This window comes from Acinonyx jubatus, chromosome B1, assembly GCF_027475565.1.
Source record: "Acinonyx jubatus isolate Ajub_Pintada_27869175 chromosome B1, VMU_Ajub_asm_v1.0, whole genome shotgun sequence".
NCBI lineage: Eukaryota > Metazoa > Chordata > Mammalia > Carnivora > Felidae > Acinonyx > Acinonyx jubatus.
Genome location: NC_069382.1, coordinates 166813108 through 166832095, shown reverse-complemented (window position 1 = coordinate 166832095; position 18988 = coordinate 166813108). Strand labels below are relative to the sequence as shown.

The following is an 18988-nucleotide window of genomic DNA, read 5'->3' as shown; positions in this document are numbered from 1 at the left end:
GTAGTTGGGTATTATGTTAGTAAATAAAGATGAGCCCAAAGTCATATTACAAAGTTGTGTTCTGATCTTTGCATTTACATGGGTGATGCTGTTCTTGATGTCTAGCCATGATAGGTACTTAGGGTTTAACTTGCAGACTTTTCACCCTTTTTATTTTCTGAATAGTTTAAAAGTTACATTGAAAGCTAAGATTATGAATCTCTTCTAATGATTTGTGAATTATAGAATGTTAGAAGTAAAAACTTGTTAGAAATCTGTAGCTTTGAGGCACCTGGGTGGCTCGGTTGAGCACCTGACTCTTGATTTTGGCTCAAGTCATGATCCCAGGGTCGTGGGACGGAGCCCGTGTTGGGCTCTGCACTGGGCATGGAGTCTGCTTAAGATTCTCTCTCTCCCCCTGCCCCGCTCACATGCACTGCCTGTTTCTCTCTTAAAATAAAATCTGTAGCTTTGATGACACTTGACCTAGGAAATGAAGTTAGTGTCAGAGCCATGATTAAAACCCACATGTCTTGACTCTCTTCAGGGTTCAGTTTTCATTACTTGCACTGCTTCTGCAGAATCAGGCTTTAAGTTAGGATATGTGTCAGAGTTTAAATTTAACTATTTAAGAAGCAACAAGATTTTACAATGGCCTTAGAGAAGAGAGTTGTAGCTTTCATCAGTTCCAAAGTGATCTATGATTGATTAACAAGTATAAAGCTATATTGGGGCGCCTGGGTGGCTCAGTCGGTTAAGCGTCCGACTTCAGCTCGGGTCATGATCTCGCGGTCCGTGAGTTCGAGCCCCCCCGTCGGGCTCTGGGCTGATGGCTCAGAGCCTGGAGCCTGCTTCCGATTCTGTGTCTCCCTCTCTCTCTGCCCCTCCCCCATTCATGCTCTGTCTCTCTTTGTCTCAAAAATAAATAAACGTTAAAAAAATTAAAAATAAAGTATAAAGCTATATATACATGATCTCTACTGAGGAAATTGGCATTTTACTTAATTCTTGTGTGTGTTGGGGAAGAATTGGTTAGGATGTTAATTTGAAGAACTACTAGATGAGAGGTAGGATTTTTGTAAACCTTGGGTGTAGATCACTGTCATCTTTGCCAGTTGGAAATTAGGGACCTTTGGATGTAATGAGTTACAGTTATAATGAATGAATTTGGTACTCTTTGTGTTATAGTAATCACAATTTCCCATCACACCAAGCTTTCAGTTAATGTAGAAAAATATAATGGTTCATTTCCTAGAAACTGCAAATAATTTTTTTAAATAAGGGTAATTTAAAAATTTTTTTGATTTTTTTTTTTTTTTTTTAAAGTTAAACTACCCCCAATGTGGGACTTGAACTCATGACCCTGAGATCAAGTCACATGGTGTACTAAGCCAGTCAGGCATCCCAGAAACTGCAGATACTTTTAGGCTGAGTATTTTTGCCCTTCATGATGGATGAACAGTCTGTCATTTTAGGAAAATACTTGACAGTGTTTTTGCTCTCGTTTTTCTTGACCTGGCAGAAATTGGGGTAATAAATAGGATCTTTTGAACAATTCTCATTTTTCAAAAAGCTGAATGAAAGTTGTATATTTATCCATGACATAAAGCCAAACAATTGAACTCAAATAGGTTTGTAATTAAACTGATGAGACTTTGAATTAACTGTACACAACCCCAAATACACACTTTTTATTCAGTACAGGTTGAGAACACATGGCTGTACAAGCTTCATAGGTACGGTATCTTGAAATAATAGGGATCTTGTAGGAAAGAGATAATGGGGATCTTATAGGAAAGAGATAATGCAAGATCTTTAGTTGAGGAAAATTGGTGAGTCCTTTTTTAAAGTTTTATTTTTCATTTTTATTTTACGTGAACTCTACCCCCAACGTGGGGTTCAAACTTAGCGCCCCGAGATCAAGTTGCATGTTGTACAGACTGAGCCAGCCAGGCACCCCTGGGGAAGTACACTTTAAACTGTTCCCCACACTCTTTCCTAAGCAGTTGTGATGAGGAAAGCAGTACAGAAGACTGTCTTTGAATTTGAAGGCAAATTCTTTTGTCCAGGATCGCCTTTGTGGAGTTAAAAGCTGTCATATTTAAGGCTTTGAGGTGGCCTAGATTTCAATTTAATTGTTTACAGTATTTTATTATCTAATAGAAAAGGAAACTTTTATCACTTTAATTTTTTTCATAAAAAAACTGAGCTTTAGAAACTGAAATTGTTTACAGATTAAAAGCTTCATTTGGTTGCAAAGTGTATCAGTAAAACAAAAGCCACCGCTGAAGTCATTTTTGCAGATGCCATTTCAGATCTATATTGGGCATAATACCAAAGTACTTAATAAACATTAAATTTTTTCCTTAATTGTTTTCTTCAGTGAGTATTTTTCCTGTGTTGTTATTCTCCTTGCTTCATGCTGCCACATATACGAAAAAGGTCCTTGATGTAAGTAAAGCTGTGGTGTTTTTTTGACTTCTGGATTGCAGACTGTTGGCATGAATTTGAGTTCTAAGACATTTTGGCATTTGTCATAAAAGTTTCCTCCATTCCCTACAAACTTGTAAATTATTAGTGATTTGAAAGTTTTAAGTTTGAAATTTTGTATTTAAGTTTCACAAAATGCATTTTGTAGGTAAAGGATTGTATTGCAGATTACCCCCTTGTTTCCAGAGGAATTTCTGAAGTTTGAAATAGACCTTTTTGTTTAAAAAAAAAAAAAAAAAAAAAAAAATCTATGTTTTAGGTTTGGTAAGTCGTCAGAGATCTCCTCTTCTGTCATTGTTTAATTTTAACATACCGGGTAAGTAGAGTGTGTTGAATTTCTTTTATGTTAATATTCAGAACTAAAATATTCCTAAAATATTTTCTTATTCCTGGATTGGAACATTAAGCCCAAGTTAAGTGTGCCAGGCAGATTGACTGCATATGCACTGACATTTGAATTAAAATATACAAATGTTTGCCTTGTGTTGACAGTTTTCTTTTTTTTCTTTCTAAAAAAAATTTTTAATGTTTTTTATTTGTTATTTTTGAGAGAGAGAGACAGTGTGAGGGGCAGAAAAAGAGGGAGACACGGGATCTGAACCAGGCTCCAGGCTCTGAGCTGTCAGCACAGAGCCCGATGTGGGGCTTGATGAATTGTGAGATCATGACCTGAGCCGAAGTCGGACACTTAACCGACTGAGCCACTCCAGGCATCCCAGCTGTCTTCTTTATTCCTGTAGTTCTTTGGTCATAGTGGTAATTGGGCTCTGTAATTTCTGCCTTTATTTAGCTAAGGAGTCACAAATACCTTAACTGTATTACTAAGTAGTCAGTTTTTGTTAGACTGGTTAGATAGAAATAACCACCATTTTTGTGTGTGTGCAATAATCTAGTCTTTTTTACAAAAAATAAGGCATGAAAATGACTTACTACTAAAGTTGTCTTTGTAATTTTTCAAATACACAAAATACAGCAATGCAGGAAAATACACTAACTTTTACCTTATTTTGCAAACTTTCATATTACCATTTCCAAAATAATTTTCTTTTAGTTGTTTTGCCTGTTGGCTATACTGTTTATCTGAAGAAAGAAAATAACTGAATAATCAAAAATGCTGTGAGGGGTGCATGGGTGACTAGGCCGGTTGAGCATCCGACTTCGGCTCAGGTTATGATGTTGCGGTTTGTGGGTTTGAGTCTCGCATCGGGTTCTGTGCTGACAGCTCAGAAGCTGGAGCCTGCTTCAGATTCTGGGTATCCTCTCTTTCTCTGCCCTTCGCCTGCTCACGCTCTGTGTGTGTGTCTCTCTCTCAAAAATAAACATTAAAAAATTTTTTTTTACATAAAATGCTTCATTATTTCTAATGTTTGTTTTCTTATGTTTTAGGCGAAGGGTTCAAATAGTTTACCTTTGCTGAGATCTATCTTGGATAAACTAAGCGCTAATCAACAGAATATTCTGAAATTCATTGCTTGTAATGAAATATTCTTGATGCCTGCCACAGTTTTTATGCTTTTTAGGTAAGAATAAAAATACATTGGTTTTGGGAGGCAGATGACTAAGTGATCATAATAAATATAATAACTCAAATTTTATCCTGCTTAAATCTGTTCAAGATTAATATTAGCAACCATTTTTCTCATTTTATTATAGAGAATCTGAGACATTATGGTAAACTTGGGAACTTGTCTTATTGTTCCTTGTGATTTACCACTTAACACTTTGAAAATGAATTTAAGAACCACTGTCTTTGAAAGAGTCATGGGAAGCCTAGATTAGTGCATTCTGCCATTATTTAGATGATTTTTCTTCTAGAAAGATTGCAGAAAAATTAGTCTGGTAGTAATAGTAGCCTAATGTCACTTCTGTGTTTTGTTTGTATTTTAATTATACAAGTAATGCATGAATAAAGAAAGTTGTCCTGTTAAAAATTAGAAGATCAGACTGATATTGACCCTTCCTATCAAGATTCTTGCATTTAAGTTTTAAAACTACATTTCTGGGGAGATGAGTGGGGGAATGGGTAAAGTAGATGGGAATTGAGGAGTGCACTTGTGATGAGCACCGGCTAATCACAATAATAAATAAATAAATAAATAATGAATGAATGAATGAATGGGAGGATAAGTTTGGATGACATAAACTTTGGTTACCAAGTCAAAAGTTTTTCTCTGTCTCTGTTATGTGTTTTTCTTTGTTGTGGAAAAAAGTGACTAGTTTCAAAACCAAATTGGGAAAAAAATAATTTGAATTGGGGAAAAAAATGAAACTACATTTCTGCCTGGATTGTTGCTTTTTCAATTTTTAGTTTCTCTAGTAGTAGGACATTATAGATAAATGCTAAAATATCATTTGACTGTGAATCCTTGTTGCAGTTCTGTACTCTCCTTCTGGTATGTGTATGTGCATGTAGTACTTTTAAAAGTTTCTACAGATACATAGAAAATGCATATTATGGGGGTGGGGTTTAGTTTTTATTTTACACCAGAAGTGCCATAATGCCTCATTTGTCTGCATCTTGCTTTTTTCGTGACCTATTTATGTTGACGGATACAGTTCTGGTTTGTTCCATTTAATGGCTTTGTAGTGTTTGGTCATATTAATAAACTGCATTTTATTACCTGTTTCCCCTATTAATGGGGAAACATTTGTTTCCAAATACTTGCTTTTCCAGATATTGATGCAGTAAACTTTTTTTTTTTTTAATTTTTATTTATTTAAGTAATCTCTACCCCCAACATGGGGCTCAAATTGATGATGCTGAGATCAAGAGTCATATGCTCCTACAACTGAGCCAGCCAGGCGCCCCTCTTTTTTACTGTTCTACTTATACTTTTGTGCCAGTGTTTTCTCTAAACCAGAAATGATTTTGTTGAGGCTGCACTAAGTGCATTTTATATTTATTAGACCATGCCAGATTGTCATCTAAGATGCCTGCATTATGTTTTCCATAATCTTACTAATTTGAAAAAACTTATTTTTGTTTATGAGATACTTCATTTTAGCGTTCATTGCCTTTAACTGGTGAGATTTTTGCATGTCTGTTTTTTTTAGCAATCTATAAGCTAGAAACAAAGTTTTACAGGTTTCTTCATAAATACATCTGTTCTTTTAAGTAATGTTTTTCTCTGGAAACTCCAGGATCCCACATGTTGCTCAGGTTATGGGGTCACAAGCTAGATAATATTATAATTTAAGTAAAGTCTGGAATAGCACAGGGGAAGACTTCTTATTGAGTGTTGGGGATTTGGACTCTAATTGATATAATCATTAACTTAGCCTTTTGAGCATTGATTTTGCACATATAAAAAACTTAAATTTTAGGGGTGCCTGGGTGGCTCAGTCAGTTAAGTTTCTGACTCTTGATTTCGGCTCAGGTCATCATGATCTCATGGTTTGTTAGATCAAGCCCAGTGTCAGCACAGAGCATGCTTGGGATTCTCTCTCTCCTCTCTGTCTGCCCTGCCTCGTGCTTGCACATGTGCATGCCCTTTCTGTCTCTCAAAATAAATAAACAAACTTGGGGCGCCTGGGTGGCTCAGTCAGTTAAGCATCTGACTTCAGTTCAGGTCATGATCTCGTGGTCCATGGGTTCGAGCCCCGCGTCGGGCTCTGTGCTGAGAGCTCCTGCTTAGGATTCTGCATCTCCTTCTCTCTCTGCCCTTCCTCCATTTGCACGGTCTCTCTCTCTTTCTCAAAAGTAAATAAACATTAAAAAAAATTTTTTTTAAATAAACTTAAATTTTTAACAACATTTAAATTTTAAAACAAAATAATTTTAATTTTTCAAGATTGTTGTAAAAGAGATGAGAATTTACCAGAAATATTAGAGGAATCACTTTGTTTTTCTAAAAAATTAAAGTAGGTTATACGGTTTTATTCAGTCACTAGTAGGGAAAGCTAGTGATGCTCTAAGTATGTCACTTGCATTTAACACAAACTATGAAATTAAAAATAATTTAAAATCATTATTCCTTAGATGACCCCTTCATGATAGAAGCACAATCTAAATATTAGAAGGCTTCATTAAGTTGCTTTTTTCACAGTATTGCTTCAAGCTTTGTATTTAAAAATGAATGTAAAAAGTCTGTGAGTTTACCTCATGTACACAAATATGCGTGTAAAGAAAGATAAAAGGAAGGTCCTTGTAGCTTTATTTGTTAGTAGAGAGTTTGTTACATTGTAGTAATGCATAAGATGAACTGCTTGAATCTGTAAAAAGAATGAGGTAAATTTATGTGTTATGAAAGGGGATGGTCTCCAAGATATAATAAGTTAAAAGTTTGTTAGGAATTGTGTAGGGTGTTCCCCTTTTTATATTTTGGGGTGAGTGTATTTAAGGGCATATGTATATATTTTTTCTGCTTCACTTTCTTCATCTTTAAAATGGGAATGATAATGTCACTTCCATATTACAGTAAAGTGGATTCAGTGAATTGTAAACTGAGCACTGTATTAGTGTTGGCATTATACACACTTGTGCATGGAAATTTCTGGAAGGATATTTTAGAGACTGAGCTGTAACTCTGAGGAAGAAGCTAACTTGGATGATGGAACATTTGTTTTTCATTGAATTTTTATTTTCTGTATTTTTTATAGTATGTGTTTATTTCAATTTGAAGAGTTAAAGATTTGTCACGGGATTTATTGGGGAAAATGGATGTAACACATTTAGTTTAGTGCTTAGTTTGTAATCACGTAAATTTGTATTATGAAAGTAATATCACAATTTAGAAGAAAAGACAAAAATTAACTTTAAAAAGCCACGTTTAGCATCTTTAATGTATTTCCTCAAAAAAAGTTTTAAAATACCATTGTAATAATACGTATAGTTTTATACTCTGCAGTCTTCAAAGTTGCTGTATTGTTCTCGTAATCAAGATTTTAGGTAGTTGCATCCTAACTCCATCAAGTAAAGATGATATACTTAGCTTTGCTACCTAACTACCCACATTAGGTTGTTGATACATTTAATTTGTAGTTATTTGCAGTGAATGTCTTAATTCAGATAGTTTTTCCTGGGAAAAAAATTCTTGATTTAGAATTTCATAAATAAGTATATGGCTCTTGGGTATTGTAATTGTGCTTTTTAACCAAGAAAAATAGTTAGAATAGGCTATGTAAATTTACTAGAGACCTGTATAATTACAGGTTTTTTTGTTTTGTTTTGTTTGTATAAAATGAACCACTTTTCATTTACTATGTCATAAAGTTTCACAGTTTGATGATCAATTATTAGTGGTAATTATGGAAGCATACATTTTCTGATTTAATAGCTTTTAAACTTTTTAAAAGTAATACATAAATGTTTGTAAAAATTTAAACAATAACATTTTACTTTTTACCAATCATTTACATTCTTGTATTTCCTTTTTTTTTTTTTTTTTAAAGTAAGCTCTGTGCCCAACCTGGGGCTTGAACTCACACCTTCAAGATCAAGAGTTGTATCCTCTACTGACTGAGCTAGCCAGGCGCCATTCTTTTATTTCCTTTTTAAGAATAACTTTGATTTAGACATGACAGATATTATCTTGACCATTTAATGAACGAAGACACATTCCTCAATTAAATTGCCTTTAAGTTTTGAAAGTATATATATGAATTGATAATGTATATTTCTTACCCTTGTATTTGTTTATTTCAGTGGTCAAGGGAGTTTGCTCCAGCCTTTTATCTACTATAGATTTCTTACTCTTCGGTATTCCTCTCGAAGAAATCCATATTGTCGGTAAGCTGGTGATTAGTTTAAATGTTTTATTTGTTGAGAGTACTGTGAAATATAGTATGTATAATTTTTAAGAGTTATTTAGCTTTTATGTTTAGAAGCAAGTGTTATTTTGGTAAATTTAAGTTCAGGCCTTAGTAGGGTTGGTAAGTAGACCGGATTTACCTTGACCTCCACTAAAATAGTATTCAAGTTTAAGGAATTTGAAGATGTTTAAGACATGAGTCCCAGTCTCAAGGAACTTCCCTAATTGAAGAAGCAAAAGCATGCATCAGATAATAAGGAAACAATAGTTCAGGATACAGTGTTCACAAACCATTGTGATGAATTGTTACGTTTGCTTTGTCATATCAATAGTATAGTCCAAGGTAAGGAGAAATCAATGAGCCAGAAGATAAAACAGCCCATCAGAGTTTCACAAAACAGAGATTTTAATGTGCTAAAGAAGAATTAAAACCTTTGAATAGTCATAATAGGTAAATGCATTTTAGGTAGGAAGAGAGAGCACAAGTTCAGAGACAAGAAAGAACAAGCCATGTTTAAGGGGCATTGAATAGAACTGTTGGACTATAATGGAGATTCTGAATGGTGAGTGGTTGCAGCTAAGATTAAAAAGGTATAAAAAAAAAAAAAGGGGAGGGGTGCCCAGGTGGCTCAGTTGGGTGAGCGTCCGACTTCAGCTCAGGTCATGATTTGCAGCTCATGGGTTCGAGCCCCGCATCGGGCTCTGTGCTGACAGCTCAGAGCCTGGAGCCTGCCTCGGATTCTGTGTCTCCCTCTCTCTCTGCCCCTAACCCACTCACATTCTGTCTCTGTCTCTCTCAAAAATAAACAAACATTAAAAAATAAAAAGGTATATTGGAGCTATATCATAAAACTTCTTGGATTTCAGGATAACAAGTTTGGAATTTATCTTTTAGATGTATGGGAATGATGGTTTGGGCATGATCATATTCTTCTGATAGCTTTGTGCAAAATAGTTTAGAGTGGAAAAATTGAAGCAGGGAAATATTTTAATGAATCACTGTAATGTTCAGGAATGGAGATGTAAATGATACAGTTAGTTATGCATGACGATCTCAGAAATTAGAGTAAATCTGAAATAGCTGTCTTCAGTAGTTTCTTAGATCTGTTACTGAGAGACTAATGTTAACATAGTTTTTGTTTTTAAATTTTTTTTTTTAAAATTTTTTTTAACGTTTATTTATTTTTGAGACAGAGAGAGACAGAGCATGAACAGGGGAGGGGCAGAGAGAGAGGGAGACACAGAATCTGAAACAGGCTCCAGGCTCTGAGCTGTCAGCACAGAGCCCGACGCGGGGCTCGAACTCATGGACCTTGAGATCATGACCTGAGCCGAAGTCGGACGCTTAACCGACCAAGCCACCCAGGCGCCCCCTGTTTTTAAATTTAAAGTAAATTTATTGTGTGGGGTGCCTGGGTGGCTCAGTCAGTTAAGCCTCCAACTTTGGCTCAGGGCGTGATCTCACAGTTCGTGGGTTTGAGCCCCACGTCAGGCTCTGTGCTGACAGCTCAGAGCATGGAGCCTGCTTCTGATTCTGTGTCTCCTTCTCTCTCTGTCCTTCCCCACTCACACTCCGGCTCTCTCCCTCTTTCTCTCCTCTCTCTCTCTCTCTCCTCTCTCTCTCTCAAAAATAACATTAAAAAATAAAATCATTGTGTAGTAGAATTCGTCAGAAATACAATGAGTGTATTAGCACAATCCCTATTGTATTTTCACAAGCGAAGTAAAAAGAACTGAAATTGAATGCTGGTCTCCATCATTCTCCAGGTGTGTAACTTTAGGCAAGTTATTTAAATTTTAATTTCTTCATTGGTAGAGAAGAACAGCTCCTGGGGGTGAAATGAAGTAATGTTTTAAAAGAGCTTAGATTCTGTTATATATATTTTTTTAATTTTTTAATTTTATTTAAATCCAAGCTAGGTAACGTATAGTGTAGTAATGGTTTCAGGAAGATTGTTATGTTCTTAATACATAGTTTATTTTCCTTTTTCTGTGATTCTGATAGTCCTTTGAGGGGCTTTTATGCTCTGTTAGTGTCTTACAGTACTTCCTAAAATAGAGCTTACTTCAGACACAGATTCTTTTTTTTTTTTTTTTAAAGTTTATTTCTTTATTTTGAGAGAGAGAGAGGGCATGAGTTGGGGAAGGGTGGGTAGAGAGAGGGAGACAGACCATCCCAAGCAGGCTCAGTACTCTCAGTGTGGAGCCCAGTGTGGAGATTGATCTTACAAGTGCGAGATCACAACTGCAAGATCACGACCTGAGCAGATAATCAGGAGTCAGATGCTTAACCGACTGAGCCACCCAGGTGCCCACAGACATAGATTCTTAATGAGTCCCTAGTCACCAGTAAACCTTCAGTTTTACTTGATTCCATGAGTATTTGTCCTTTTTCTTTCTGGTTCATGTGTTCATTTCAGATATTATCTTCGAGTTCCCTGCCCTAATATCCACTTTTCATCAGCAGATCTTTCTCTGCTTCTTTATACCCTCTTCATCTCCCATTTTCTCCACATAGCCTTAAATTGGATTAACACAGATTTAGAAGTGTCCTGTGGGATAAAAAAGGAACGGATAGCAGAGGATCCAGGTAACGCAAATATGTGTTAGTAAACATTTTCAAAGATCTCCCATAAGCACGTAAAACAAATCAAAACAGTAGAAAGGTAATGGGAAATATTTGAGCTTATAAACATTGATAAACATCCTATCAGACTATATTTTCTATGCTACACTTTTTTTTGTTAGGGATTTTGAGACTATATTTGCCAGTTGTACCATATTCACTTACGATATTCATTCTCAAGTTAGTGGTTTCAGTCCTTTGTAGATTGGCCAGCCACCAGCCACATCTGACTGTATGAATACAAATTAATTAAAACCCATAAAATTTATAACTCTGTTCCTGAGTCATATTATAACCAGTTTCACGTGCTTGAAAGCCAGTGCGGCTGATGGTCACTGTATTGGACAGCGCAGATGGACATTTCATCATCGCTGACACTTCTGTTGTCAGTGCTGCTCCAAAGGAGCTCTGTGACTTGGTATAGATTATGCCAGAGATAGAGCCAGGAGTGAAAGAACTTGCCTTGTGACTAGAACAAGCCATTGACCTCTTTAGGCCTCATCTGTAATCTGAGAGGTTTGACTAGAGTATTTTCAAGGTGGCTTCTAGTTTTATTTGAGTCATTTATTCAGAAGACAGTGATTGTGTGTTGGTGATAACAACTTTATGTACGATTAAAGTACCTGCTTTGTAGAGACTTGGAGCTGAGTGAATTACACAGCTGAGTAGGTCAATGTGATGATGACGGCTCTATGAAAGCTCAGAAAACTGAGGGAGGCAGATGAGAATTCGCTGAAGAGGTGGTAACAGAAGTCAGGTCTTTTGAATTCTGAGTTCTGGTACGTGGGTGCCTGAGAGGGCATGTTGCTTGAGTTAAGACGTGTATACGGAAGTCATGAAGATCTGTGCCTAGAAGGGTAAGACAGGGACTAGAGCATGAAAGGGTTTGGATTTTATTTCAAGAGAGGAAGAGTATTTGAAGTTCATATTGTGGAGAGTTTGGGAACATGATACAATCTGATTTAGAAATATTCCAGAAGATGTATTACAGGCTCCCCAAGAAGACAAAAGGACTGATTTGGAGACTGTGATTAGTCCAGAGCCTGAACTAATTCCGTGGTAAAATAAAAAGGGGATACATTTGAAAGATATTTAGGAGGTAGGAAGTTAGGGGTTAGGGAAGAAGACCAAGATAAGGAAGCCCTCAAGTTTCTGGCCTGGGAACCCAGGAGAGTTGTGTGTAATGGGTCTGTCCCAAAGATAGACACAAGAAGGGCAGGTGTTTGGATAAATGTGCGTCCTTCCAAATTTTCTTCCTGCTTTTGTGTAAGAGCATGTTACATCCTATTTTAAAACGATTTTTACTTTTTCCTAACCAGCAAAATAACCCTGAAGATACAGAAAGGTAGAACACAATTGTCTGTATGTAGAATGAGTCAGCACATAAGTGAAAATTCAAAAATGAATAGTCAAGAATTACTTGTGATGATTCAAAATCTCTTAAAAATTATGGTTCAGCCAACATACATGATTTTGTGTCTGCTAGCATGTACAATACATGTGTGATGTGTACAGTATGTGATAAGGGGTCCTTTGGAGGCAGCAAGCACAGTTTAAAGTCTACAACCTCTTTGGAAATAAATGTACAACATAACTGGGATATAGGAGTCATGGCCGAGAGTGGGAGGAGACGAAGCGGAAATTTCAGTTAAGACCAGGAGGGCGGGGGTACCTGAGTGGCTTAGTTGGGTAAGCGTCCAACTTCAGCTCAGGTCATGATGTCATAGTTTGCGGGTTCAAGTGCCGCATTGGGCTCTGTGCTGACAGCCCGGAACCTGGAGTCTGCTTCAGATTCTGTGTCTCCCTCCCTCTCTGCCCCTCCCCTGCTTGCACGCGCGCTCTCTCTCTCTGTCTCTCTCAAAAATAAACAAACATTAAGACTAGGAGGGCATTAGATATTAAGGAGTTGGACTTCAATCTGAAGGTAAATAAGCTGGTTTGATGAGTGTCCAACTGGGAAATGGCCTTCATTGAACATCTTCTGTGTTGTCTCATTTAAATAATCACACCATGACTGACTTCAGCAAGTACATATTCCTATCTTATAGATGGGAAAGCTCTGAGAGGCATTACGTGTAAGGCAGTAGTTTAAGGAAAATGGTAGGTGGGATTGCCCATGGTATATAATTTTCACTTCCTTGCTCTCTTTTTTTAGAACTAGTTGAGTTTACCTAAGGTAATATGAAGGTGATGTGACTCTACTATTAAGAAGATATAAATCACTCCTAATCCCAGCCCTCAGAGATAACCATTTATTAGGTGCTTTTGTTAAATGAACTCCCTCAACCCCCCCTCCCCCATACACACAAAACAAAAGACACAAATGTTGATTTTCAGAATTTTATTTTGTGTATTTCCTACACATTGTAGTTAATTCTTTTACCTCAGATTTTTTTTTTAATGTTTTATTTATTTTTGAGACAGAGACAGAGCATGAATGGGGGAGGGTCAGAGAGAGAGGGAGACACAGAATCGCTAAGCAGGCTCCAGGCTCTGAGCTGTCAGCACAGAGCCTGAGGCGGTGCTCGAACTCACGGACCACCACGAGATCATGACCTGAGCCTGAGCCACCCAGGCGCCCCTACCTCAGATTCTTTAATGGCTGTGGGAAATGCCTTCATCAGCATTTGCTTTGTATTCTTTTTCCTTTGGTTTCTGAAAGAAAACTATTTTATCTTGCAGGACCTTGTTCAATGAACTGAGGATTGTTGTTGAACACGTGATAATGAAACCTGCTTGCCCACTGTTTGTGAGAAGACTTTGTCTCCAGAGTATTGCTTTTATAAGCAGACTGGCACCAACAGTTGCGTAGTCTAACATCCAGCTAAGTTATATATAATATAAATAAGCATTATTAGCAGTTGGTACTTCTGCTAGGGGTTGTTAATTCCAGGTGTAAAACTGACCTCAGTCCAATTTACATAATTTACATAAATGCATATCAATGGAAAAGTAATCATTTTTCTGGCATGTTAAATCAAGCCTTTGAAAAAAATTCCCCAAGAAAATTTTACTCTTCTGTGTTGTTAATGATTAAGGAAGTTTCTATCCTGTGATAAATGTATCAAAAATTTTTTTAAATGCTGCTGTGCCTTTATCATGAAGTACATTTATTTCTCTTGTAAAAGTAGCTTTAAAATTTCTTTCAACCTAATGGGTACCCTGAATTTATATCTGGCATGATTTCATTATGGTAATATTAACATACATGAATTCATTATATTTTGAGACAGTATTCTTTTGCCATTCAGTAATTTTGGTTGATGATTTTAAAAGAAGCATTTACCACTGTATTTAATTTCAAATTGCTACTAATTGATTTTGTGCTGCTTTGTTAGGGTTTATTTTGGATGTACCATTATGAGAGAAATTCTGCATGCATCTTATGCTCTGACCTTCCAGAATTTTATTTCCATAATTACTTAATGTGGCTTTGAATATTTTTTAGAAAGGCTGAACTGTTAAGCTTATTAGCCAACTGGGTAAATACCTGGGGTCACAACTGTTTTACATTGGAAAGCAATAGTTCCACAGCTTTCCTTGCAGAGATCCGTAAAGTCACCTTTCTCAAATAGGAAACACTTTTACAAATGTGGACATGTAGAATATTAGCATCAATATAGTTTCTAGAATTACCTAGATGAGACTCTTGACTGCCAGTTCTCTCGGTTTCTTAGGCTTGAATTTAACAGGCAGTGGCAGCAGTTCAGATGTGTTTTGAAAGGAATGTAACTGGAGATTGAACATATGCCTGTGCCTGGTGTCTGTTCTGAAATAATGAAGATTGTCCTGTAGACTACATACTTACCCATGAAATCTGATTTAAAAGGTTAGATGGAGAGGTTTATAGGTAAGATAATTGGTTGGGGATGGGGCTGGAGAGGACTTGGAGGGGGGGAATAGTGTGTATATTAATTTCATAACGCATAGGTAAAATTGGGAGTATAATATGTTAAATCCTGTTTGTTGAGCTGCCGTCAACTTCTTTATAAAATTCATTCTGATCTTTATTACTGTTGCATGATTGGGAATGTTTAAAACACTGCAAAAATTTTAGTACACAGTAATGTAATGGTTTTTGTAACCAGTTTTCTTCTGTCTGCACGTAATTGGATTTCTCAGATAAATTCATTAGTAACTTGTCAGTAACAGTTTTCAGTTTATTCAACTTTCCCATCTCTGGAAATGTGAGATCTACTTGATAGCTCAACTGTAGCCAACTTTTTTTGTATTTTTGTAATATTTATCTACTAAGTTAGAAAAGCAGCCTCATGAAATACAGTTGATTGAGTGGATGGGTGGGTGGGTGTGTGGCTAGCCTCGTTATCATTATATATATAATCTGATGGTTTTAAGAACTAATTTTCTAGAGCAATAAAGTGGCTGTAATGTTAAATAAACAGTATATTATGATTTCTAATGATGTCTTTAAAAATTAAGTCTTGAATTATATCAAGAAATTTTGGCAGCTGAAGGTATATTTATTTTTAAGTTACTAGTTTTTTGTCTACAATTTTTTTTTTTAATCTGGAGATAATTTTAGATTTATAGAAGAGTTAAATAGTACAGAGAGTTCTTGTCTACCTTTCACTCAGCTTCCCCTTATCCTAAATCTTACAACATTTATCAGAACTAAGAAATTAGCCTTGGAGCAATACTATTAAAGTATAGAACTCATCAGATTTCACTATTTTTTCCATTTATTAATTTTCTTTTAATGAGCTGTTTTTACTCTGTCTTACTTTTAATGACCAATAAGTATGCCTTTGAGTTTTTCCTCTTCAGTTTGGAAATTACTGTTGGTGAAAAAGATTTATCTAAAGGAAATGATTTCATGTTGGTCTTAACAAAAAGAATTTTAACAGTAAAACTTATAATTTACAACATTCTGTGCTTTAAAAGGTGAGCCTTTTAATCACATAACAGGATTCTACTTCTGGTGTGCTCATATTGGACTCTTCTTTAAAGGCAGGCTTGATTTTTAAATAAAATACTCAACTCATGAAAAAGTAAATTTTACAATTTGAGCATTACTATATGTTTAGTTTGCATGAGCTTGTAGCTAGGAATTCTGCAATATGAATATGTAGAACCAACTGATTTGGCATCTGAAATTACAGCATAATATGTACACCTATCAAATTAAAATTAAGGAAATAAAGTAGCAGTCTATGGAATGAATGAAGTAGGAGAAACTGTAGCATAGGTGAACCTATTTTTACTTCCAGGTTTGAAAAAGTTGCATTAACATCCAGAATATCTAATTCTTTAGGAAGTGGTGTGGTGCTGTTGTCCTTCTAGCACTTTTTGAATTGAACCCTCTTGGACAGGTGGAAGCCTAACACAAAACCTACTTTTGTTAGAACAAGAATTCTGTGTTCCTTCTGTATATTTGATTCCTCATGAATTTAAACTCTGTTTCATAATCAGTCCAAAGAGAAATTTCTTAAATCATAGTTTGTATTTAAATTTTCTTGCAATACAATTCACCAAAGTAGATGCTCCTGGAAGTAAGTAAGTAATTAAATTTAGATATTTAGAAACTTCCCTTACAGGGAAAATCAAGGCATGCTGATACTATACCAGAAGTTAGGAAAGACTTAGGAGGTCTATTTTATACTCTGAATTGTAAAGCTATCTGAATACTCTTTCTAAAAATCACGATGAAAAATTCTGAGTAGGCTTGTATGTTTAGTATATGAATATTAATCATTTTGGAAAGGAAAATGAGTGTATATGTAGTAAGATAAGTGGAACCGGGAGACAGTTTTTTTTTTAAAGTTTGAGATCAGAGTGAATGAAATTAGCTTTGAGGGATTGTGGTTAAAGACTCCTATTTAATCCTGAGGAATTTATTTTGATTAATATAGTGATTCTGAAACACTTCTCCCACTCATGCCCACCCAAATCCCCATAGGATCTGCTAGCCTCAAAGCTACCCAAATTTAGACTAATTTTGATTCTTAATTCTGTAACGAAAACCTCAAAGGAGAGAGTAACCACCGACAGTTATGTATATATATGATCAGTAGGTGGCACTCTTTCCTCAAGTAGCCCCGCCCCCACAGTTGTTTCACAGCCCCTGTTGGAAGGTTAAATGCCACCCAAAGTGGCCTGTAAAACTAAGGACCCAAATTCCATGGCCCTTTTTAATACGTAATTACCCAGAACTCAACAAATATTTTCCAAATATGAGTACATTTAAAAAATAATTGAGATGTTGAAAAGCTGGAAGTAGTACCCTGTTAATGTTTGCTTTCTGGCTAAGTGATAATATAGGCCACAACTGGGAGTGGCCTTATTCAGGTCATGGGCTCTGTTTTGTTTTTTTCTTTACAAAGAGTGCCTAAATCAACCTAAATACACCAGTTATAAAATTGTTCTTTTTGTTCGTTCACCTTCATTGTCAGGTGTGTAGAAGAATGGTACTTAAAATTTTTCCGTGGTCATTTTGTAGGTGTACAAGGTATATCCAGTTCAGCTTCTTAAAATTTAGAGTTTTCACAGTAATATAAAAGCATATTGAGAATTTGGGTTATCGTATCAACAGTGGTACCTAGATTTGTAAATTGAGTTGCAGAGACAACTGGTTTCTCTGTAAACCTTATTGGAATTTCTCTAGGATTAGGAGAAATCTGCACAGGCTAAATGACAGTGTAGTTCAGTAGATAGTATACCAAAGGCATGTGTTTATAAATCCAGGAGGTCCTTTCCAGGGTTTGTTTTAATGAGCAGTCCTCTTCTAATATTCAGAGAGAAGAGTTGTTATTGGATCTGGTATTAAGGATAAGAAAGGAGCTGCTGAAAGTTTGGAAGGATTCTTGGTAGTAATTATTCTAGGACATGTGTATCTTCTAAGGTGGTATTCAGGTGGATTCTTAGAAGGAACCCCGTTTTTCCTGTGTGAGGGATTAGCTCTGGAGTGCTCTTTCTCTGGTGCAGTGCAAATAGGACAACTGACTGCATTGAGTTTGAGCTGATGTAACAGGAGATAAAGTACAGTATTTTTAAAATCTGAAGGAGATTGTTTCTTAGAAAAGTGATAAGAAAATTGAAAGATACTTCTGCTGGAATCTAAAAATTAACTCCTGTTAGAGGAGAAGAAAAGGCTCAAGAGTTGGTTCACATTTTCCTTTATAGACTTCTTAAAGCCAACTTTTTGATAGGCTCAGTCCTTTTAAACTAACTCTTTGTTTTTCTTGGTTCATGACAGTTGGATTCCAAATTTTCTTTTGTACCTTTAAAATAGAACAATTGCTTTTGACAGGAATTTTTGCTTACATATAAGTTTGCAAGTTGAGACCAAATGGGCAAAGTGTCGGGCAGGTAACATTTGTAATGTGTTTATATTGGAACAAATGTAAAAGGGTTACAAAGATTAGAAAGAGTCATAAAGAACTGCTTGATTTATAAATGCAGTAGTTCTGGTGCTTCATATAATGGGATATATTGAACTAAAACATTTGTATATATAGTATGTCAGCATTTCTTAGTTACTTCTCTTGAATCCATTTTTAATATCTGATACTGTACAGGTTGGGGAGTTCTACTCTTCAGGCCAATACTATCCAGACTGTGTAAATTTATAAAATAAATTGAAAAATTCATCATTCTCCTATATTCAAGACCAGCGCACATAAATGCTAATGTAGGGCTCAGAGGGGAAATATATTTCTCCTGAATATTTGAGAAAATGTGAAGTCCTTTCAAGAAAATCTAATAAACATAATAATCATAGCCTGCTGACACTAAGGAAAAAGGACCTCATTCGCTCTTTCTTTTATGCAGCGATTTACTGGTCCCTACTGATTTCCAAATTGGATCACTGTAGTAAATTATCTATGCTGGTACCTGTGAAAGTAAGCCCTGGGATCCATATTTGTTTTGTGTTCTGCTTAAATCAGCAAGAATGATAAATTTGATGGTGTGAAATTGGAAGTGTCAAGGGCTTTCTTTGGTGATTGAGCAAAACGATGTCTCCACTTTAATTTATTGTGACCCTTTTTCACTCTGTGTGCTTTGTATATCTAATATTTATTTCAATACAAATTAAATTCTTGTTCCTTCATCTGTATTGTTATATATCTAAGATTTTATTGATGTAAAAAATCAAATTGTGTAATAAAAATCTCTCTGGATTTAA

General features: G+C 35.7%; 1 protein-coding gene across 3 annotated transcripts in view; it reads left to right on the top strand.

Moving 5' to 3' along the window:
• The window catches only part of TMEM33 (transmembrane protein 33), a 25090-nt gene extending 6102 nt beyond the window's left edge, over positions 1-18988 (top strand). For 2 of the 3 annotated variants that reach the window (XM_015084125.3, XM_015084126.3), the window contains exons 5-8: positions 2363-2430; positions 3856-3989; positions 8114-8197; positions 13528-18988. In XM_015084125.3, coding sequence (XP_014939611.1) covers positions 2363-2430; positions 3856-3989; positions 8114-8197; positions 13528-13657 — 416 coding nt within the window. In that variant the 3' untranslated portion in view covers positions 13658-18988. The remainder of the gene's footprint in view (positions 1-2362; positions 2431-3855; positions 3990-8113; positions 8198-13527) is intronic. The other variant, XM_053217419.1, reaches the window with a different exon arrangement.